General features: G+C 50.0%; 2 protein-coding genes across 4 annotated transcripts in view; one reads left to right on the forward strand and one right to left on the reverse strand.

Annotated features, from left to right (window-relative positions):
* slc36a1 (solute carrier family 36 member 1) overlaps positions 1–14,341 on the reverse strand; it is a 29,282-nt gene extending 14,941 nt beyond the window's left edge. The window contains exons 1-11 of one of the 2 annotated variants that reach the window (XM_029257624.1): positions 14,278–14,341; positions 11,839–11,948; positions 11,361–11,484; positions 10,499–10,589; positions 10,171–10,259; positions 9,998–10,087; positions 9,506–9,590; positions 8,540–8,758; positions 7,065–7,163; positions 6,693–6,859; positions 5,274–5,443 (exon numbers count right to left, since the gene is read on the reverse strand). In XM_029257624.1, coding sequence (XP_029113457.1) covers positions 5,274–5,443; positions 6,693–6,859; positions 7,065–7,163; positions 8,540–8,758; positions 9,506–9,590; positions 9,998–10,087; positions 10,171–10,259; positions 10,499–10,589; positions 11,361–11,484; positions 11,839–11,866 — 1,162 coding nt within the window. In that variant the 5' untranslated portion in view covers positions 11,867–11,948; positions 14,278–14,341. Of the gene's footprint in view, positions 1–5,273; positions 5,444–6,692; positions 6,860–7,064; positions 7,164–8,539; positions 8,759–9,505; positions 9,591–9,997; positions 10,088–10,170; positions 10,260–10,498; positions 10,590–11,360; positions 11,485–11,838; positions 11,949–13,718; positions 14,160–14,277 lie in introns of those variants that run through there. The other variant, XM_029257623.1, reaches the window with a different exon arrangement.
* A 203-nt stretch (positions 14,342–14,544) lies between these two features.
* Positions 14,545–16,592, forward strand: atox1 (antioxidant 1 copper chaperone). 2 transcript variants are annotated; one of them, XM_018733499.2, is made up of 4 exons: positions 14,545–14,615; positions 14,869–14,941; positions 15,879–16,034; positions 16,292–16,592. In XM_018733499.2, the coding sequence occupies exons 1-3, from the start codon at positions 14,610–14,612 to the stop codon at positions 16,001–16,003; spliced, it is 204 nt and encodes a 67-aa protein (XP_018589015.1). In that variant the 5' UTR covers positions 14,545–14,609; the 3' UTR covers positions 16,004–16,034; positions 16,292–16,592. The 2 variants fall into 2 exon arrangements, with proteins under 2 accessions (XP_018589015.1, XP_018589016.1); XM_018733500.2 differs by having other exon boundaries at positions 15,879–16,030.
* Positions 16,593–23,787: the final 7,195 nt, after the last annotated feature.

The raw sequence follows: 23,787 nt of genomic DNA on the forward strand, positions 1-23,787 counted from the left end.
TGCGTTTGCTCCACAAAGGATGTCATACTGAAATCTCAGCAGTCAGCAGGGATTTCGACATGACAAATTATTCCATAATTACCTCAAAAATATAAAAGCCAAAATCTGAACACGTTTTCTTAGCCTTTTTTTAAGCAATAAAGCCGATTTCCTTCACAAACCAGTAAACACTGGACTACACATGTGCTAATTTGTCATTTCTTCTTCTGCTGACTCGCAGAAAAAGTCTTTCACAAACACGCAAACCACAGAGAAAAGCATAAAAAAGGGGAACAGAGTTCCTTCTTCCCCTCTTGTTTTCATCTGGGAAACAAAAATGTGATGAGATGGACGTTGTCGTTCAATAACAGATTTCCATTTTGCGCATTAGAAAATATCCAACAACAATACGAGGCAAACCAAACGTTCAAACTAAGCCTTCTGACACCTGGATCACCTCTGAAATTAATATTACATAGAATAATAAATTCAACAAAAAGGGTTTAAGCTACTGTTAAATATATTAACACCTCTGCGACCTTGAGCTCGCTTTGCAGACTTTCGCAGTAAAAGCCCTTCGGTCTCTATCCCGACATGATTGATCAACAAACTTCAACTCTGCTCTGCCAACAGACAAGGCCAACTAAGACAGAAAATGCTGATCATATTCAGACGAGCGCGCGTAGGAACCTGCAGCAGCGCTCAGCCCATGGGGGCTCATTAACCACCATCATCATCAATAATATTAACAACAACAACCTTTAGCTGATACAGTTGCCCAACTTAGAGTGTAGGTGACAGCTACATAATGTAAGAAAAAGTGACTTACAGTGATTTATCCATTTATACCAGCAGGCTAATTGTTACTGTATCAATTCAGGGTAAGTACAGCAGAACATCCCATTCAAACCTGTGATATGGATTGTAAGGTGACGGCTCTAAGCACTATGCCATCTGCTGGCCATTTCGTATAGCGGCGGCATAGTGGTGAAAGGTTTGGACTAGTAAGTCCAGAACTGTGGGCCTGAACCACTAACTGCCCAATAAAGTACCAATCAACTTATTCACAGATGGTCATATATTTGTACACTGAAATGTACCAATTCATCTAGCTAATGCTTTTGTTCAAAGTGGCCACAGCACTATCTGCTCAGACACTACATTTATTATTATATTAAACATCAGCGCCCTACACGACCCAGTCTTATTCAGAAGACTTGAAACCCCAGTCAGTTGACACCAGCCGCGGAAGCCTATGTGTTTTGATGTGTCACCTCTAGGGAGAGGAAATCTTCAAGTTGACGAGGAGATTCAGGACTTTACGGCACAAGATGATGCACCGCATCGCTAGTCTGGCGTTTCTCAAACGCTGCTGCAATCACGACACCACACCAGTCTGTTGCAAACTACGTCACCACAACCGGTCAACACATGCCAAAAAGATTCTTCGTGAAGCCAGCACCAGACTACTATGGAACGAAATTTGAGATCACCGGTGTCTCCTAGACCAACTGACTCGAAAGACCTACACTCTACAGCTTCAACTCACACCTTATCTCCAGATAATTGGGAGAAAGCAGACAGAGCATCAACAAAAGAAGCGACCTACATTTGGCAGATCACCACAAACAACCACACGCAGAAATCTGAACGGCTACATAACAGCAAGCCCCAGGACACTCTGGACTTGGATAAGATGATCCTCAAGCTGACACAGAAGACACTGAACAAACGAACAAAGGAGGCACTAAAGAAGGGCTTCAACTTTGCAGTTGCCCCAAGGAAGATCCCCATAGAGAAGATCATTTGTGGAATAGAATCAGCTATCACTGGTCTCCCGCCTGAGATTACAGAAGAAGTCAGACAGGACATCTCGGTCTTGGTACGAGAAGCAAAACCACCTGCCAGCAACATCAGCAAAGCGGAGTTAAAAGCACCGAATTATGAGAAGACCCAGACAACATCATTCTCCCTGACCCCGCCCATAAATACACCCACCCTCGGCAAACACTCCAGTTCACATCCAGCCTTCGCAAGATGTGGAAGCTCCCTGAAGATGCTTCCAACAGGGGAAGCAAAACGTCAGAACCAGCGTCCTACACGACGCGGTCTCATCCAGAAGACTTAAAACCCCAGTCAGTTGACACCAGCTGCGGAAACCTACGTATTTTAATATTCTTATTAGTTATAAAATTGTATACAATTACAAATACTTTATTATAGATATTCTCAAGCAGATTTAACCCTTTCGGTAGATATCTAGGGACACTAACAAGTAGCTAAACTACAGCAGCTGTTGGCTAGTAGCTTGTGACTGACATTTAACAATATTAATATTACTTCATGCTATGACACGGTTGTCGTCATTTGGATTTGCATGCTGTTGGACCCAGAACGTGTACGCAAAATGGAAGCTTTGCGCGAAGAAGCCAAGAAGCAGCGGGAGGTAAACACGTGCGGACTCGCGTCACCCGAGATACGTGCTGAAAGCAGAAAATACGCGACTTCCTCATGGGCTGAATCCCCGTTAAAATAATCACAGATAAGCACAAATTAGAGCTTCTGGAACATTCATCCAAAGAAAACAAGAAAGAAAAATTGTTATGCCAGCCATTTGTATTGAGCTCATGCCTGAAGTTTTTGAGATTTGAAATGGGTCTGGAACACACTTGCGGTTGCACATATTGCAAATGATTTTTTAAGTCACTGAATTCCAAACACAGTCCCCCACAACTTACACTGGCACCCTAGAATTCCAAACCTTCTGGATTCCAAGGAATCGGTGCTATTTGATCGCGTCTTTCTGCTGCGTTTCGGCCCTCAATGCGATTAGCTATTATGCTAATGAGCGCTGCCGCTAAATGAGTCACTCCTACAGTTTCACTCAGACAAAGAAAAACATAAAGGGAAAGAAAGTGGAACACGTCACGTCATAACCACCCTTAACAAAAGTGCTGATGGGGCTAAACAGACAGAAATAACACAGATTAAAATTTGGTTTTTAACCGCGGCCCAGGACACTGGAGGGGAGCGGCGCTCCGATCACACCGGGCCGCACGACGAAGCATGCGCAACGCAAGCCGCGGCCCCCGGCTAATCGCCATCCTGACTCGCTGAGGTCGCGACCACGTGCGACAAACGGGAACGCGGCCCCCCCGACCCGAAGCCCGCACAATGCACACATGCTAATTAGCGCCACAAAAGTCGACATGGCGGCTGCAGCGGCATTAAGCTACCGTCTCAGCAGGCAAAGGCCAGGATGCAGAAGAGCATTCGGTCGCTTCATTTCCTGTCTGACATTCGCAGGTAGAAATTCAACAACACGGACGAAATCCATCCAAGAGCTTCAGCGTGCATCGAGGAGACGTTCGCTGCTCGCCGCCGCAGCGGCGTCTGCCATGCTAATTAGCTAGCCCAGTGAGCCCCGAGGCGTTTGTCAACGGTGGAAAATGATGATGCCGAGAACTCATGTAGAGAGAGACCAAAGGAGCGGTCAAGCGAAGACTGAGTTCCCCTCCAAAGAGCCCTGCGCGCAGCTGAGCTGGATGTCAGGCGTGACCTTTGACCTCTGAGCTTTGACAGCAGCTGCCCATGACAATTTTGCAGCCTTGAACGTTCCAGAAGCTTTGATCCAGACACTTTGTGAGGACTGCTGTAAGGAGACGGCCCACATGAGATGCCGCACTTCCAGAATGGACACGCGGAGGATTAGCAGCAGCGGTACGGTAGACGCGTTGCTCGCGGCGCTCTCCGAGTTGCCGTGTCCACGGACATGCTCCCAGCCCTCGGCAAGAACGAGTCCACGGGGGGCACCTACAGCACCCCTTCATCGGAGGAGCATCGACAGCTTCCCGCTGCCGCGCCGACGGCTCTCCGACACGTTCAGAAGAGATGATCTCGGTCACACGCGGCTTCCAAGACATCACCACAAAGCACACATTCCCGAAGATACATTTCTGAACTCTACAGAGATGTTGATGAGGTTTTATACATGGATGTTATATGGCAACAGAAACTGCAGGTGCTGCTGAGGTTAGGGCTGTGGCATCAGAATCAGAAGGACATGGGTTCAAAGCCCCTTCCTGCTGCAGTTCCTGTGATCCAAGTACTTTCCTCTTAACTGACAAGCAATTGCCCGGCTGCATAAACGGGTGAATCTGTGCAAGTAGCACAACATTTTAAGTCACTTTGGTGACAAGTGTGATGGACGGATGGGTGGATGGGAGAATGATCAAAATATTCTGATGCCTGGGGTGCCTCTACCCTCATTTGCTCAACACAATCCCCTTATTAATCATAACAACTTAAACAGCAAGTGACCTCGAACAAACCACGTGGCTGATGAAGTAAATCTACGTTAAAAAAAAGTGTTTACATGGTCAGCAACATCTGTCGTGCACATACAAGTGCTCATTAGTACCATTAGGAACCTACATCCAGCAGCTCATTTGCAAGCTGAACTTGTCTCCTACAGTGATACATCATCTTTATTAAACAGAGCTGCTTCCAAATATTAATTAGATAAAACATCTTTGTAAAGCTCTGCTTTTAAGAGCCGTACGAACATTAATAATGAAACAAATCAAAAGGCACAGAGCAGAAGCTTATCGTTCAACGGACACCCCGGGGCAGACCGAATCTAGCGCGTGTGCGTCAGGTCAGATCCCGTGTCCACACGTACGCAGACGGTCGATTCCAAGCAGGCACGGGTTCCGCCTCAGTCCTTCGCCTGCTTGGGCAGCTGTTCTGTTCCTGCCTTTTGTTTCAAGGACTGATAGATTTTGAAACCAAAAGGAATAGCCATTTACTGGCTGAGCAGCAGCAGCAAACATTTTCATTTTTCACTTAACAGAGGCTTTTCTCCAAAGCAACGTACAACTCCGACCATAAACAAATTTTTTTTTTTTTTTTTTAAAAAAAGAAAGAAAAAAAAGCATTTCATCAGCAGATGAAGAGCTTTAGACAAAGATGCAGGATTAGAAAGTACAGCCAAAAATCACCGTTTCTCCCTCATTACACCAGTAGCAGACACTAAACACACAGTGTTCGTGTGTAGGACCACACCCCACAGCATCGTGAGAAATGCGACGCGCCTTTTTTTCGGTCGAACCGGCACAGGTTCAAATGGGAATTTTCTCTACCGTTGTGCACTGCAAACCTACCTCTGGCCGTACCACAGTGTCACGTATCCCGGAGTTCCCGCACCACCGTTCGGGTGGGCTCCGAGCCACCGTAACGCCGGCAGCCGGTCGGTAACCCCGAGAACGTTTGCCGTTCCCCCAGCAGGTACTCACAGGTGAAGATGACCAAGACGGTGCGGATGACGAGGTCCAAGGGGAGCCCACACCAGCTCGGCGCACGGGACATAACCCAGGGGACGATGATCTCAGCAGCAACGTAGAACTGCAAGGCGTAGCTGATGAAGATGCCGAAGCTGTAGAGCAGCTTCACGATCTGATACCACCTGCAGGGCAGCAGAAATCCCACATCACGACCCGTTACAGTGAACTACGGCTACGGTACGTAACTGACCACCACGGATCTGGTCCCTGGTAGCGCAGTTCTCAGAATCACTGCATTGCACTCGAAGGACTTGAGTTCAGATCCCACCTCCTGCTCGAGTAGCTTTGATCAAGGTACTTACCCCGTAAAAATTACTACGCTATTGGAAGTTGATTTGCGAAAGTGTCATAATAAATATTTAATCATTTAACTAATAATCTGCAGTTCCTTTAGTGGCTGAACTCCAGAGCACCAATATGGCATCGTCCCAAATGTGATCCATGGATAAAATACCTCATCATCATCATCGTCGTCTTTCTGTAACGCAACAGCGCACTTTGCCATTACTCCGGTCCATGGGTAAAAACAGAGTGTAAAGAACAGGAAAAGCAGAAGCCAGACTGCAGCGCATTCATTTCACCGTTTTATTTCTGAACTTGAGTACAGAAAAGATGCGGCGCAGCTCTGCGGTAAATGTTCCGGGATTAAATTTTTATTCAGTGTTAGAATATTTAATTCCTAACAAAGCTGGACAATTTGTTGTTACAACAAACAAAGCCAGACGCAAACTCCGAGACCACAAAGGAAAACATTGTCATTATAACCCTATTAGTTGAGTGCAACTTCAGCCTTGTGTCAAACTGCAGTCTGATTTTTATTACTTTGATCCTGCCCACTTTTCATCGTTCCTAATTGAGTCATTTTGTATTCCCCATTCTGTGCTTTTTACATTTTTCCCTGATTTATTAGCCCTTTTGGCAGTAAAGCAGCCGACATGCCACCGTCCCGCCTCTGCTGCTGCAGGAAGAACGCAGTAACAGGTGTGTCCTGAAGGCGATGCCATGGAACCGCTTTGACCCACCCCACCCTTCGGCAGATCTGAGTCCGACCCCACCCCCCCATATGGAAAGTGCAGCACGGCAACTGTCGCGGAAGAACACGGAGCGACTGCGCCACACAACTTCCAGCTGCGGTGCTTCCGCTTCCCCTTCAAAGTGAACAAGAGCTGCTTGTGATCATCTCTGCTCCGGTTCTCCCATGTCAGAGGTCAGCAAAAGGAGGAGGACTGCTCTGTGATTGGTCAAGAGCTCGATTGGTCAAACGCTCTGTGGGGTTGCTGCCTGATGGGCCGAACATATATTTGCTCAGAGATCAGCTCTGCGATTGGCCACAATGCTCAACAGGGACTGCTGCTAGTGCATGCAACTCACCAGCAGCTGGGAAGATTGAGGGTGATGCTGCCGGCGATGGCATCCCCGAAGCACAGGTAGCCGATGGTGCCCAGACTGATGTAGAGGGTGGTCACGATGCCCATGCCGATGTAGATGACCACGCCGAACCGCTCAGGCCTCTCCATCTTGTTTTCCAGCGGCAGTATCTGGAGGAAGCAAAGAACGCCCACGTTTCCATGACGACAGCAAACCTTAATGCAAAGCCAGTGTTAGCCCTCAGAGCAGAGCGACAGTGTCAGTGCGGTGCCTTGCTCTGATCTGGCACCAACACCGCGAATCTACACCTTTCAAAAGGTAAATGAAGTCTCCAGCACAGATGTAAAACCAGCGGTGTTTCGTAGCCGGACTTACCACTCCAATGCCCTCAAAGGCAAATATTGCCGTCCCAAAGAAGAGGGAATAGTCCTTGGCCGTTCCGATGTAGGGCAGCGAAATGGGGCTCCTGATGTTCTGCACATGGAGAGAAGTTAATTTAAATGCAACGCTGCAACTGACCGATTGTGCATTTACACCTCCAGGCCTGCAGGGGCAGAATTCTCAACATCGTCTCCAAAACGACAAGGAATGCAACAGCATCTGAGACGTGGGAATGAGATACATTTCTTTCAACCGCACTTTTTTTTTTTTTTTTTATTAAAACAGACACGTGGGACAAAGTATGTTGGTTGTCTGGACAATACAGGTTATTATAATTAACAATTCTAAAAATATATTCTTAAGAGCAGGAAAGAAGGATAGAGGGGTGGGGACAGGGTGAAGGCCACCCCCAGCAAAGATGGTCAGAAGCGGGACACGACTGGACAGTCCGCTGCATCAACATATCATTTTTGTCATTTTTTCCAGAATTTAAAAAAAAGCCAAAAATAATATAAACAACCTGTGTTCAGGTTATTTATATAAAACTGATTACTTAGTATAACTACTTAATAAATACTCAAACCACATATGCAGACTTGCTGCAACAATATCATAATAGCTGCAGCATTTTCAACACGGCATCTTGATTATCGTATCGTTACATATTACACCGATAAAACAGATTTTCAAACACACACACACACACACACACACTTTCAGAACCGCTTGTCCCATACGGGGTCACGGGGAACCGGAGCCTACCCGGTAACACAGGGCGTAAGGCCGGAGGGGGAGGGGACATACAAACATTTTGAGATTATTATTTTTCCCCCCAAAGTTCGCAAAAGTGACCTGTATTTACCCTCCAGGCCAGGAGATGGCAGCAAAGAGCACTCAAAAGGAAAGGCGTGTGGGAACGCCGTCATCCACTTCACTCCCACAGCGTTTACAGCTCACGTCTAGTGTTCCTGAGTGTCGTGATCAATAACGAGATGAGAAACGCTGCACAAGTTTGTTGGATAAATCATTTTCAGAAAGTCTAGTCATTTATGACATTTTTTAATATTAAATTAAAAATGCTTTATGAAAAATTAGAAATGTTTGAAGAGAACCATAGGACAGCTGGTAACATAGCGATTAGAGCTGCTGCCGCCTTTGGACCAAATCCCACCTCCAGCTGTAGTACCCTTGAACAAGTTACTTGCCCTAACTTATTCCAGTAAATTACCAAACTCAATAAATGGACAAATCGTTATAAATACCTGAACAGTATAAGTCGCTTTGGAGAAAGCTAAATGAATAAATGCAAACAAGTGATGTCTCCGTTATTAATCTCTCGTGGACAGAGGGAAAAAGTACTTCAAGTTACAAACAAAGTGAATTATGAACAGACTCCAGATCCCGGTTGTTTTCAGAGGTGGTGGTGGCGGCGGCCAGGTGTCAGACAGAGGCGGGACAGGAGGACGCACCGCTAAAGAGTACCAGTAGATGACGACCAGGCTGATGCACATGACCAGGTTGGCCAAGAAAGAGAAGGGCACCAGGTAACGCAGGTTGCGCGTGAACACCAGCAGGACGACGAAGGGCAGGAAGCACAGCATGTAGAGGCGCGAGTCCAAGCTCGGCACGATCAACGCCGTCTGGTTGTTGTGGCAGTTCCACGTGGTGCCATTGGCAGCCTCCACAACCTGCGGACACAGGAGGACGTTTGTTCGGAGCCCAACGCCGAGAGGCCGTGGGTTTGATCCTCTTAAGTGGCGCTCAGGGCAGAGATCATGAAGCGAATAGCTGAATCTTTTGCACATTAAACAAGTACTTATGCATGAACTCAAGGTATTCAAAGGTACGGTTTAATAACAGACACTGCGGGGGGGGGGGCATTAAAGGCGGCAACTTATTAAAAACCGACCGCTCGGACCCCACTCAAACCCGGTTACGGCCATCAAAGCGGATTTATTGTGCTCTGATCTAATCCACAGAGCGGCTCAACAAATACTGCCAAGTCCAGTAACAGCTACAGGACAGTGTTCATTTCTGCAAATAAATTAAGTGAAAATAAAGAATTAAGTAGATAAATGGTACAGAAAAGAACAGCGCAGCACTTTTACACGTGTGGAAACACTGACCTCTTGTGGCCACTTCTTGCAACATGTGAAAATGTGACCAAACAAGTCAGAGTGCATTTTTTTTTATTATTTAAAAAATTCCCTTTTTTTTAATCATAAACTGGCACAATATATTTCAGAGAAAGTAGATAAAAATGAGCCCAGAAACAACAAAACACAGCTGTAGGCTCCACTGAAGGACATGACTGATGGTTTACATTCAACACCTCCCTGTCCAGGCGATTGTCTAGATGTCCCTCATGGGATTCAACCCAACAGAGCCTGAGGTGAGGACCCCCCACTGCAGCCCCCACCGGCACCGAGCATCACCTGCTTCACGTTGTCGCTGACGAACACAAAGTAAACGCAGCAGAAGCCGAGCTGAGTGATGATCAGGAACAGGTTGACCAGGCGTCTGCAAACAGAGAGGGACCGAGAGGCTGAAGAGGACACAGTTTTGCAAACATTTTTCTGTAAATGTGCACAGTCCTGTCTTATTCCTGATGACCGAAAACCTCAACTTAGCAACACGACTGAGGCCTAAAGTCTGTTTGGAGCTTGACTGGTTCATAACTCTAAAGTCTTGGTCAATAAAGGGTTAATAATAGAGCTGTCAGAAATACCACATGGCGCTTTAATGAATTTAAAATATTTAAATGACACTTTACTGCCACCTATTGGCAGGACTTGAACACAGGTTCTGTTTGCTCTGCTACAGACAGATGTTTTAATTTAGAAATAATAAAGCGTGAAGAAAATACATGTAAGAATAAATTGCAGCTTAAGCGCCTGCAGTGCGAGGAGCCGCCGTTTTCGGCACACCTTCCCCACGTGGCGTGTCTCCTCAGCCAGGGCACGCCGTCCATGCTGGATTCAAAGGTCTCGCCGTAATCAAGAAAGGGCTTCCTCAGCCTGCGGGGCGGAGACAAATAACCAGAGTACCACAGTAACACCTGGACCCTCTCCCTCTCACACACGATGTTGCTGGCTCCCACCTGGTGCAGAGGTGATGGGAGCACTGGACCAGGATTTGCATGCAGTGGACGGCAACGACACCCATCACTAGGAGGCTCAGTGGGCCGAGCTGGGGGGGGGGGGGCACAAGGTTTCTTTTAATGGGGGCAGTAGGTGGTCTGAGCAAAGCCCAGCTATTTACATAGTATCAATAACACATTTTTGGCTGAACTCCAGACACACACACACACACACACACACACACACACACACACACACACCAGTGACCATATTTCATGACCAGTCATCTGTATATCTACAATACGGCTGTGTGCGCGCGCACGCATATGCCAAGGAACTGGTTCCCACCACGAGGCCCGCGTTCCTCACGGCCAGCGGCAGCCCCAGCAGACCTGTGCCAATGTTGCCCTTCAGCAGGTGGATCAGCGTCTGGAAGAAACTGGAGAGAGAGAGAGAGACACACACACACACACACACACACACACACCATTATCACTGTTGTGTAAAACGGTACATCACATTGCACCAGAGTAACATCTCTCACTCACACACACACACACACACCAGTAGAGGAAGTGAAAAGCACCAGCTGCTCAACTGACACACAGAGCTGGGTTCACAAGTCTGTTCATAACTCATTTTGTTCATAACTCTGAAGTCACTTTTCCTACTGTATGACAATGAGGAAGGGAGAGAGGAGAGAAAAAAAAAAAAAAACACAAAACTTTGGAATGCAGGCATCCCTCCATTCCAGAAGTCCCACATACAGCTCTTATATAGGGGGGGGGGGGAAAAACACTTTGGAAGACTTAATTTTCATCAACTTTGAACAGCAATAAAATTAAAGATAACTTAAGATGACTATTAAAAAAACCCTCCTATTCAGTGCCAGTTGGTGACTTTTTCATCTCACAGACTTCTGCAACAACACTGATGACTGACACTGGGGAACAGCAGACAGGAGCTGTAAACACCGTGGAAGTGAGGTGAATAAAATTGGCCCACAGTCCTCGTTTTGGTGCTCTTTACTGCCACCTATTGGCCTGGAGGGTAAACACAGGTCCCATTTGCTGCACCACACACACACTAAAAAGAAAGAGACTAACAATAAAGTTGGGAAACATTTGTATCTGACTATTTTTTAATTCCTGACACCCCCTCCCTGTCCAGACAGGGCGGCGGCAGCCAAATGACACGTGGACGTCCTTACGAGGAGCCCTGCCTGCCTCCGATCTGCTGGTACGAGTCCTGCGGTTTGGAGGGGCCGGGCGCGTGGGTGGGAGAGAGAGCCGTCTCCTCGTTGGGGGTCCATGCTGTGCTGGACGGCGTAGAGCCTGCGGGGTGACGGGGGACACAGGAAAGGGGGGTGTTCGATGCTGTATTGACATTCACACACACACACACACACACACACACCAAGCGCTCGATCCCCACAGGGATCCTGCTCACACAGTCACACACCATGACCATGTGGTGCGTGGTACCGCATGGCGTGTGTGCGTGCGTGTAAAACATTCGTTCAAAGCCCAGTTACGTGGCGGATCTGAAGAGCATCCAGCCATAAGCTCCTACATGCGTCTAACACGCGACTGCTGAAGGAGGCGGAGCCACAGCAGCTATTTAAATAGAGTTTGAGGAGCATCACTCTGTCCTTCACAAACAGCACAGGCAATCGGTGTGCGTGTTACCGTCAGGGGAGTTCTGCTCTGCAGCCATGGGTCCTCTCCTAGTGACCCCCCAGGGCTTGCCGCTCCAGGTGCGAAGGCTGCGCTCTGCTTGGTACCCTATTCAGCCGGCACTGTGGAGACACACAGAGGGGGTGGGTGTGGGATGGATGGATGGATGGATCCTGCTCTGCTGGGGGGGGGGGGGAGGGCACAGACATCACTGGTCTCGCAACACCAGAAACACAGTTATGGGCATTTCGAACCCCAGTTTCACCATACTTTCACCGTTATTAATAACTCGGTTTTACCATCACTGCTGACCACAATTTCATCACCAGTTTTACGAAACTTGTTTCACTTCCAACGGCTTCAGCACCTATGGAACGAGGGGAGACCGTTCCTCTAGGTGGGGACTGACGGACAGGGCTCATTTGCATAATTTCATACGCCTAATACTTCAGGGTAGCAAGTCTCCACGCTTGTTACCTGTGTACCACACAGATACCATAGTAACGCTGTCATTCTCGTCACAAGAAGCAGCTACTTAAGTGCAGGAGCTACAGCGGACCAACTGAATGCATCGTTCTTCCAAATTCATCAATAATAATTATTATTGATGTTATACATGACGGAGAATGAAGCCCAGAACCTCCTTGTGAAGACCAAACGTGCCCCCCCCCCGGCTCCTTAACGATGATCGCTGGAGTGGGAGGGGCTACGAGCCCCAGCGCTCCGCTGGCTCTGGGTTCAGATCGCACACCTCACGTGTCGTCCGACTTTGAGGAGGAACAGAGTTGCCCCTAAAGAGGATGTGCTTCTGTACGTGTAACGCTGAGCTCGGGGTCGGAGGACCATCACATGACCGCCACGAGCAGCGCGAGTGCACTTGGTCGCAGGAGCGAGGTAAAAGAAGGACAGTAAGGACTTGTACAGGTCAGCAGGAAGCACAGTGGGTGGAGACACTGGCTTGTTGGTTCAAGTCCCAGAAGGCACTTTGAAAGGCCCTGAAAGGGTTCACTTAAGTGGAATGAAGTTCAAGATGATAGATCAGCGTCTGCTTCTCGAAAGAGAAACCGTGCTCAGCTTGAGAAAAATGCTTGCAGTCTGCAGAGAGCAAGGAATATAGCGGACACACACACACACACACACACACACACACACACACACCCCCGCCGCAGTGCTGAGCCATGTGCAGGCTGCTTGGCCACAAGCGCTGCAGAAGAAAACCAGAGTAGGTCTCACAGCTCATGAGCATGAAGAGGACAAACCCTCGTGACCCAGGTGGATGTGGGTTTCAGATCATCAGCAGAGTGCGGTCATCATCTTCTTCATCAGCATCAGTCACATACGGTCAGTAAACATGATGTCCGCTCTCCATAACGAGAGTTATCTTTATTACTGTAAAACCAAACTATTACTACATTTTTAGGGCACTTTTCCCTTTTGCTGCCAAACTATAGGCCTCTCAGCTCATGGTTGTTGGTTTAAGTCACTAAGGTCCGTACAATGAATGAATTACTATAGTAAAACAGTGGGCAGTGAGTGCGAATGAGCCTCATCATGCTGCCAAAGGAACGGGTTGAAAGTCATAATCTGAGTATGAATCAATACGAGCTTTAAATACATGAAATGGGCGGAATCGGTTTGCGCGACAGAGACAGGGCGATGACTGTTGCAACACTGTAGCCGAACACCGCCGCCGGCAGCACAGTCAGCGTGTACCACAGTGTACCCTGCTATTCTCCGTCCAAACACAGTAAAGCGAGGTACAAACAAAATGACCCAGTGTGACCGCAGTCGGACCCCGTACCGTCCCGATCAGCAGCAGCAGCAGCAGCAGCAGCAGCAGCAGCAGCAGCAGCAGCAGCAGCAGCAGCAGCAGCAGCAGAGCTCAGTCTTACCTGACCAGGCTGCTCCACGGTACCGCACACCTCCACCGACTCTCACTCTGTCACTGTCCGCGATCGGTACCGGCCCGCGCGCGTGCACGCGCCCTCCGCTCCCCCGCACGCGCTCTCCTCCGAACCGGGCCCGAACCTCCCGGAGCCGTGAGCTGAATACCGCGACAGCGTCCCGCGTCTCGAACCCGCACCCTTCTCTGTCTCTCTGTCCCTCCCCTGCCGGCTCGCTTTCGTTTCGACGGGTCACATGGTCTCAATCAGGTCCGTCAGCTGACCTGGACAACCTTCATTGGATTACGTTTTCGGTGCGCGTGCAGTTCTGTGATTACATAACAACAACAATAATAAGAATTTTTATTATTATAATGAAAATGACGCCATGTGATCATATTAACTGTTGCATGAATGAACGCGTCACGTGTTTATCGCCGGGTCCTGAACAATTACACACACACACACACAATATGTAGACTGATTACAGCAACAAGGAGTTTTGCTCTTTGCTCTCTGTCTTTCTTACATGTAACATTACATTTATTTTAATAAGAGAATATCCTACCGAAGCTTGTTGTTTATCCGGAATATGAGGAAAGGGCGAAGCGGCTGAGCTCCGCTAAGGGGCGGTGGGAAAAGAGTGATCCTGACGCTAAACGAAAATCTCCTTCAAACAGTCCCTGCTGCTTGTTCGTGTTATAGACCGAAAATAATGTATAAGAACAGCACTTCATGTTCTCATCTTCGCTGTAGCGCAGGGCAAGATGCGTGTTTCTGTGTGTAAATGTGAGAGGGTTTCGCTACTTGTGCAGCATGCATTTGGAGACGCTGCCTAAAGGGGGGGACCACGTGACTGCGCGAGCTGCGAGGCCGGTTCGGTTGAGTCGGAGCAGCATCATGACGGTGAGGAAGCGGACGATTCATAAAACCTTACAAAATCATTTCGGCTTATGCTGAAATCCTACCGATATTCATATTGACACCGTGCGGTATAACCAGCGCGTGCCCGCGGGATGTGTGTAGGAGCCCCGCTGGGGGTCCGGAGGCCCACGATCGGCCCCGGGGCGGAGGGGGTCCGCTGTGTTTTATTTATAATATATATATAATATGTATGAAAACTGTAACAATGGGTTACAATCAAGTTTTCGTTCCACAGAAGCACGAGTTTTACGTGGATATGACGTGCGAGGGCTGCTCGGGAGCCGTGACACGAGTCCTCAACAAACTCGGTGAGTGAGTGAAGTACTGTGGTCACGGGCAAGTTAGTCGGTAGTTAGTCGGTAGTTAGTCGTGAGAGCAGTGCGATGATGTGCCCAGATCCGCTGCTGTCGTTTGGCACGTGTCTCCAGTGGATTTGTGCTCATTTCACCGCGGCTGGACAGAACTTAATGTGTGTTATGGTAAATAACTGGTAAACCTTCATCATGATGAGCAGCGAGAGTCTGGAAGCCGCAATCGTCGGACTCTTTGATCCTGTGATCCACCGATACACTGTATCACTTTCTACAGATCAAAGCAGAGATGAAACAGCCCGGGGCCTCTTAACCTGCGCTCGCTCTCAGTCAGTGCGGCCCTTTCCTCCAAATGTATTAAACTTATTAAAGTTATTATGCTTCATTTGGGCAGAATCCTTGGTTGCTGAGCTCAGTAAGACGGTAAACATGTAAAACAATACCGTACATGATGATGTTTCCGAAGACAGGGAGGGATCAGTGTGTTTGTGTGGCACTTTTTTCACCAGCGCGCGCGTTGCGCTAAATGTGCTGTAACGTACAGAGAGCGTTTGTGGAGAATAAGTAACGGCGGCTGGACACGTACTTGGTAGGGGGTGGGTCCGTGTGCCAGGTGAGTCACGTGACAGCCATGTGCGCGGCGGCCTCCTGTGCGCCTTTACCCTGGTGAAATGAGGTCGGACCCGAGCGACTCTCTTTTCTCTCCTCTCCTGATTCATTCTGCCCACTGGATACAAATCAGTCCTCGCTGTTTGACCTTTGAGGTTTGTGAGATAAATGCGGACTTTGTGCCAGCAGTTCTGCACCAGACTCACTCCTGACCCACTCATTTGCTCCTCATCCATTCAGTCCTCGCTCGCTCACTCCACTCCACTCCACTCACTCACTCGCTACTCACTGCTCCTCGCTCGCTCATCCTCGTCTCTCTGAACAGACGTGAAATTCGACATCGACCTTCCCAACAAGAAGGTCTTCATTGAGTCCGACAAGGATGCCGACGAACTCCTGGAGACGCTCAAGAAAACCGGGAAGACGGTCAATTACATCGGTCCCAAGTAAAGCGCCTCCTTTCCTCCGCCGGACGAGGCAGGTAATGTTTCCATGGCGACAGGAGCGATTCTCCAGAGAGGACATGTAGGTCAGCGGCCAGCAGGTGGCGCAGCGGTTAGGGCTTCCTGAAGGTGCTGCGCTTGAACCCTGCTGTGGTACCCTTGACTGAGGTCTTTACCCTGAACGGAGAGAGTAAAAATAACTGTAGTCAACGCTGAGGCCCTTTTTCTCACGTTATGTTTATATTTGTCATTGTTGGTCATGTTTTCTGTCGTTCACGTGTGACCCGTGTGACAGGTGACAGCCGCTCCAGCTGTGATGGGGAAGGACTGTCCTACGCTGCAGGCTCCTCAGCGACGCACTGTGCTCCAGGGACCACTAGGTGGCGCTCTTTACAGCCACAACACTCTCCCCTCTCAGTAAAACAGATGTTGCACATTTAACTGGTTATTAACAACAACTGTACAGCAGTTATGATTGTTTCCCTGTTTTTTTTTTTCCCCACACATTTCTTCTGACTTCTATTTCATTTGAGGCTTCAGAGCATTTTTTTTCTGCCTTTTCCATTATGTTGGAATTAAAGTAGACTGTACCTGTGTTTGTGTGTCTTCTTTTTGATTTGTTGTGGGATGTTGATGTAATGAGGGAGGAATGCACTCACCTGTTTCATTTCCTCAGGGATGGCTATGAATGAAGAGCTCTGTACTGGGGTACTCTGTTTACTGCTGTAATATTACCACATTAGCGCTCCCACTCAGTCTGTGGCACAGAGGCTCCAGGAGGTGGTGTTCCTCTCCAGTTATTATTTCCCTCCTGCTGCCTTGTTGTGACTCATACTCTGTTCCATCGCTGCCTCGCAGAGGCCACTTGGACCATTTCCGGGTTATGCGGGAATCGAGGGGAGGGACAGCGGACGGCTGGACGTGGCACCGTGCGAGCCGAGAGATTCGCAGAATTTATTACATCTCAGAGGATGGGTGCTAAATAAGATCTGGGAATGTTTGTGATTTATGATATGAGGGAAATGCAGTAGGAGCAGACAGAACAGTAAACCCCGAATAAGTGATTTGATGTTTTCCTAATGTGCGAATCAGTTGTTTAACTTGGCCATTAAAAAGTGTAGAAATAGTTCCAGGGAGCAGCGTGACCTTGGTGCCGTTTTTGGAAAAAGCAGTGAAGAAGCCCTCGGAGACGGATGTTTAAACACGCGGTGCTTTATTCTGCTGTTTTCTTCGATGTTAAACAGCTGGAAAGGTGCCCGGTTCCCATAATCACTTTGCTCAAACTAGTTTATTCCCTCTTTCCTTTCATGGTCAGTCGGAGTGAACTGGGAATGAATTTCCCGTGTTGAACGGATCACGCGTGTCATCCATTTGGCTGCGCTGCGGCTGGACGGAGAAGGTCTCTATGTCGTTGTGGGTTATGACCCTCAAGGCTGTCGGGTCGAAGCTGTGTCCCACGGTGTCCGCAGGGTCCACGCGGGCGGAGCCCTTCACCAGGCCCAGCGCCAGCGACACGAGCGCCGCGTAGAACAGGGTGGCGCAGCAGATGTAGAAGGACCAGCCCAGGTAGGGTAGGACCGGAGGAGCCTCACGTTTGGTGGTCACCAGGAAGGAGATGAGGGCGCAGACGCAGGACAGCACTGCGGAGACAGCCGGACATGGGTTACCTCTTACACACACACACACACACACGCAGCTTGATCGGATCTGCTATTGCGATTCCTTTAACCCCTTAGACCAGAAGTGTGTTTGTATCTCGTTTTGTTCGTAACTCCAAAATAACAAAGGTGATGTTCATAATAAGAGACTTACCTCAATTTATTTTTTGCGTTTTAAAAATCTCAGTAATATGGTTGAAGATCAAAAGGCACTTTAAAGACTTTAATATCTCGTTTCTGTGGGGTAAATTAAGATTAAAACTAGTTTCTCTTTGCCACCACCATTGGCCTGGAATGTAAACACAGGTGCTTTTGAGCTGCCGCAGGACATCGGTGAGCGAATAGAATTCAACAGAAAAAGCAAATAAACAAGAACACGTTTGTATCTTGGAAAAAGTGTAAGTCAAGCGTTTGTAACGTGAGGAACCAGGGCGTTCGCCTCAATCGGTGTAAAAGGAAGCGGACAGCATGGTAAACAGGGACGGCCCACCGACAACAGAAAGGCAAATGTGGATCTGCGGTCTTTCGTTAGGGGGCCTCATCACCGCAGTCCCTTACGTCTGCGTTGGAAACCCTACTCGGTGCCCCGTAATCCTCCCGACGGGGGTCGGGCAGCGCGTCGGTTCACCTGAGATCCCGTTCAGCAGCAGCGCCACGAGGGCCCGGCTGCCCCGCAGGATGGCGGGCCGGATGGCGAAGAGCGTGAGGAAGGCGAGCGCGCAGGAACCGGCCAGGAACATCCAGGTCAAGCTCACGGCTCCTGCGGGAACACGGACGGAGCGCGCTCAGTGAGTGACGGCTGTGCGCGGGGCCTGCGGGGACCACGGCGGGGTTCCTCACCGATCCAGGCTGGCAAAGTGGTGCAGCTGGAGAAGCCCTGGTAAGTTTTGCAGGTGGCGAAGAGCCCCTCGCTCTCCCCCTCGGGCCGGACGAGCCACTGCGGGGCGCACAGACACATGGTGTAGAGCACAAACTCCACCGACACCATGGCCGTCATCACCGTCACAGGGTTCTTCATGTCCAGGGTTCAAACTGCTGCTGCGGGTGCTCTCCTCACGTGACACGACGCCCGGTGCTGGGCGATGGCGTCCTGCGAAGTCTTCCTCAAGTGCCGCCTGCTCACCTCCTCCTCATCGAGAGCTTATAGGTGGACATGTGGTTGTTGGATCTCAGCCCCGGGGCTTCGAGAAATCGGCCGAACTCCAGGTTTCGGAGATTTACCAATCGGTCGGGAGAAGAAGTGGTTCCCTCCTTTCCTGCCAGTTTCCGCATGCAGAATGAGCTCTGACAATGGGGATGGGAGTGGGGGTGGGGGGGTACCGGCCCCCTATCTGTGCTGATAACACCTGTTTACCTGGTTTCTGCACATCGCACACCATCCTCACGGATTGGGCCGCAGGACAAACACACACACGCTGAACACACACCTTCACGACTTCATCTTTGCTCGGGACAAAGGACAAAAGGACACTGTTTGTCCACTCCTTATCTCGGGGGGGTGTTTAGCACCGCACCGCTCCGGGTTCCAGGCCCCATTCACTGACATAATGGGGCGCGGTCATGGAAACGGTTGTATCGCGGCTCGTGGAGGTGGGGACACGACCCAGGCCTGAGAACGGAGCATCGACGCAAATCGGGTCCAAGCGCGCACACGCACACGCACACGTAGTGGCGTCAACGGAAAACCGTCCCTCTCCCCGGGTCCCCGCCATCGACTCAGCAGCGGTGTGAGGTTGAAAACGGTTTTTATTTACAAATTCTTTTATTCACATTTACTCATTTTACTGATGTTTTTTACCATTTCTGAGGCAAAGCACGGTAAACAAGGGTATTACAGCAGGAGGCGGGATCTGAACCTGCAACCTCTGAATCCAGAACCACCTGCTGCTGCATTTATTGCCTTATTTTCCATCCAGACTGAGCTGTCATATGATGCGGGGGGGTGGGGGTGGGTTTACTGGCACAGCGACAGTGATTTACTGTGCTCACGGGTACAACGGCAGGGCTCCAATGAGCCCAAGTGTCTTTGTATTGTTTCAGATGATTCTGGATCAGTGAACTGTACAGCACCCCCGCCCCCCCCAGGTCCCCACCCCCGACGTCCTCAGTCGCCCGGACAGCCGTGTTCTCCCCAGAATGCCGAGCAGCGCCGCCGTTTCTCCACCTGCCAAGAGAAACAGGAAGGGCTGCAGCTTATTCCTCACGCTGAGGGCATTTATTGAGTCCGCGTAGGTACACACACACACACACACACACACACACACACTCAGTGCGTTTCCTCCTGGCCCCTTCTGACTTCATTTCACAGTGCTTCAGAGGAAAAGAAAGGTAAACAAACACATCAATCACGGTAGGCGGGGTGTAAATTGAGCGGAAGGATCGGAAGAGTGGAGCTGCTGTCGTTCCTCTGACACAAGTGGATAGAACACACACCGGCATTCAGCGTGTCGAAGCAGCAAAACACACATTCCTGTACCAACTTCAAATGATTCAGGTGAAGCACTGAGAACAGGGAGAAACTTCTGGAAGCCAAACTTGACTAGTTTCCCGTCTTCGCGACTCCCTGGTGTTCTCTGCACTGGGCAGCAGGGGGCGCAGTGGTTACAGCTGTCACCTTGCTCTCGAAGGACCCGGGTTTGAATCCCACCTCCTGCTGTAGTGCCCTTGACCTAGGTCCTTACCCTGAACTGATACAGTAAAAATCACCTTGCTGTATAAAAGGGTAAATCAGTGTAAGTCGCTTTGGAGAAAAGGTATCGGATAAACTAATAAATAAACCTAAAATCAGGAGTAAATCGTTTATGAGTCTTAACGAAGAGGGGTTAACAGGGGTCAGCAAGGTCACTATCCACTCTCTCCCAGATTATTTTCTTACATTTATCACAGTTACCACATTATGCAGCTATTGTTCGACCGGTTTCCACACACAGTGACCGTGCCGACCCGCACCGGCACACACTCCCCCCGCAGTTCAAACCCTCGGCTGACGAGAACCAGCACAATCGAGCCCTCGAAGGCCGGCGTGTCGCTAACAGTGATGCCGCTGTCGTTTCCATGGCGACCGTCAGCCATCGGTGGCCCGAAAATGCCACCGGGCCTCAGGGTCGGGAGCGCTCGCTCTTTTCAGCCGGGCGCCTCTTCTTTCGCTGCGGGTGTTTTGAAAGTAAATAACGGCGAGAAAGACGGCGACGCGCTCAACTGCGGGGGGGGTGAGACGAGGAGGTAGCCATGGCAACGGCCACCGCTTCTCCACCTTTTCAAACCTCGTTTTGTGCTCTTTTCGTTCTGTCTCTCCTCTCTGTTAGTGAGGAGAGCCACACGCACACACACAGAGAAAGGGCAGGCAATGTTGATGTGTACACGGCCACAGGCTGCCGATCTGTTGATGTGTACACGTTATCGCTGCCAGACGGGCCCCCCCCAGCGCACGCGCTCACAACAGGTCCACCGTAGCGGTAGATAAAGAGGACAAGCTGGAGCTCGTTGCTCCCCGGAAACGAGCGAGAAGAGCAGCAGGTGAAGGAGGCACCGGAGGAGCCCAACGGACCCGCCGGACATCAGGGCCGCGCCGTCACCCAGGACCACTCCGGGCTGCACCGTACCGTGGTACATGAGTCATGACCTCCTACTGGGAGGCGCCGACATGTCGACGTCCATGTAGCAAGAATGTGTGACTGAGCTCCCAAACATCGCAGGCGTCCGTGTGCTGGAGGGCATCCGGCGCCGCTTCCTCCCGGGGTTCACGCCAAACACCTAGCGGACGGTCCTCGTCTCACATTCACTTCTACAGCTCACGCTGTGCTTCACGGCGACTTACTCCGATTTACCCATGTATGCAGCTGGTTCGTTTTTACTGGATTCTGACCCAGGTCTTCGATCCACGGCACCACCTGTTGCCCGTTTGGGCGCGTCGGCGAGACCCAGCAGGAACGCCACTGAATGGTCACTGCTGTTTGCCGCTCCATGTTTACCTGTCCTGCCCCAATGGACGAACAGTTTTTTCCGCTCTGCCGGCCGAGGGAGCGACTCTTACATAACGCTTGTTTACACGCTGTCTGCACACTCGAACCCGTGGCTGCTAAACGCCACCGAACGCCGGCCCCCACAGGCTATTCGCGGCACCGCGGCCTCTTGCTGGTGTCTGCAAGTGAGATTTATTTTCACAGGATTCCCTGAGCAAACAGCGAGAAGGATGTTTGCGGCTCGGCCCACCTAGCGAGGGGCTCAGGGACCCGCCCGGCTGTCAGAGATCAGGGGGACACCTGTCGGGCCGCGTCCCGTCCAACACACATGCACACACACGCACACACACACACAGAAAGCTGTATCGGCGTCTGTCCTCTGGGCTCTCAGCAAATCCAGCTCACAACATCCAAACGCAACTGGGACTGGAAGTGTGTTTGTATCTCGTTTTGTTCATAACTCCAAAGTCGCTTTTGGCACCGAGTGAGGATAAAGAAAAAGTTAAGAGAGATGTCCCAGATGCTGGGTTCTGACTAAGCACAAGATACATCAATAATAAATAAAAAACACTTTTTCGTTAACTTTGAGCTATGTTAAAATTAAAATTAATTTAAAATAAGTTTTCTCCAAAAAGTGCTCTCCAACGCTCCAGTGTTAATAACGCACTCGTCCCATAACGTGTGCAGCGTCACTCAATGCCTTTCCCTCTGGGTGCTCTTTACTGCCACCTATGAGCTCGGAGGGTAAACGCAGGTAAACGCTGCTCCTCTCCATCACACGCAAGCTGTAACGACCAAAAGCACACTTCAGGGAAGAAAAAAGAATAAAAAATAAACCCTTTATTAAATAAAATGTTTCTGTGTTCATTAGTTTGAAATTCATTGCTACTGTTTGCAACAGGAGGACCCCACATGGTTACATTACACCTTATGATGTCACACTTTTGCAACCAATCACGTGTCACAAAGCGCAGCCAATCAGAGGCCTCCGCTGAACACCAAAAATGTGTCTCCAGAAGTTTGCTCTCTGTTGTGCGCGTGGTGTCTGCGCTCCTAACCCAGCAGCAAGGATGAACTGAAGGTAATTCCGTGGTAAATCTGGCCCGGTTTACTGCATTGTACTCTGTTTACAGAGGAGCGTGGAGGAGAACGCTCTTGGGCAGAGTCTGATTTCCCAGATTGTGTCTCTGTAGGAATGTCCTGGGACAAAGGGGGTGGGGATGGGGGGTCTCGCTCCATCAGCTGTTTGTGTGGCGGCATCTGAGGCTGAAGACGGGCGACGGGTTCGAATTCCTTCACGAGAATCGACCCTCTGAAATCAGTCATTGTTTCTACTGCTATTGTCATAACGGTAAATGTGTGGTTTAAATGGCTTTTCTGGGTAAAACAACTTAAAGTATATTACTCATTTATACACCTGGGTGTTTCAACTGGAGTAATTCATGGTAAATACCTTGATCCAGGGTGCTATAGCCGAAGAAGTGCAGAATGGGACTTGAACAAGCAACCCTCAGGCTGCAGGTCCTTAACCGCTCGCTACCTGCTGGCCCTGTGCAGGCGGAGAGGCCCGTCCCGTTGTTTGGGATGTGACGCAGTCGGGGGCCAAACCCAACACCTTTCCCCGTCGCAGGGAAAATTACGGCCTGAAGGGTGTCATTTACTGCCGTCCCGGCGGGTGACGTAACGCGCCCCTTTCATACCGGTGAAAAGGCTCTTTCTGCCCGGCGCCACCGCGGGACGTGAGCCATCTCTGTCAGGGTGGGGTGGGGCGGGGGGCCCAAAGCACCTCGCCCCTCTCAAGCACCTGGGAGGGATCAGCTGGACTGGAACGCGCTGCAGCGTGAAGGGCGCTGACACATGGCGGCCACCTGAGGGTCGAGATCCCACAGACACCCGGTTGTGTACTCTCCCATGGTGATGTGTGGAGTTAAACGGACTGAAAGGTCACCTTCGGCCAAAGAGAAGCTGCTTTCGAAAGTCTCGCCGCGCTGGACGAAGGGAGGGTCCTGCCGGGAGAACTTCCAGGGGACGGAGCCGAACTCGTACCGTTTCTAAAAGTGCCCAGACAGCGCCACGTCCGCAGTGCTGCGCCTCTCTAATTATGTGTCCTGCCTTCGGTGTCTGGGAAGTCAGGATGGAAAGCAGCAGCGCTGCCACGTCAAACAGCAGCT

The sequence above is a fragment of the Scleropages formosus genome, chromosome 13, assembly GCF_900964775.1.
Source record: "Scleropages formosus chromosome 13, fSclFor1.1, whole genome shotgun sequence".
Classification (NCBI taxonomy): Eukaryota; Metazoa; Chordata; class Actinopteri; order Osteoglossiformes; family Osteoglossidae; genus Scleropages; species Scleropages formosus.

Bases quoted from the DNA above. Each gene is read 5' to 3' on its own strand.
- atox1 (XM_018733499.2), top strand. The intron at 14,942-15,878 runs GTGAGTGAGTGA...CTCTCTGAACAG, and splicing joins ACGAGTCCTCAACAAACTCG to ACGTGAAATTCGACATCGAC.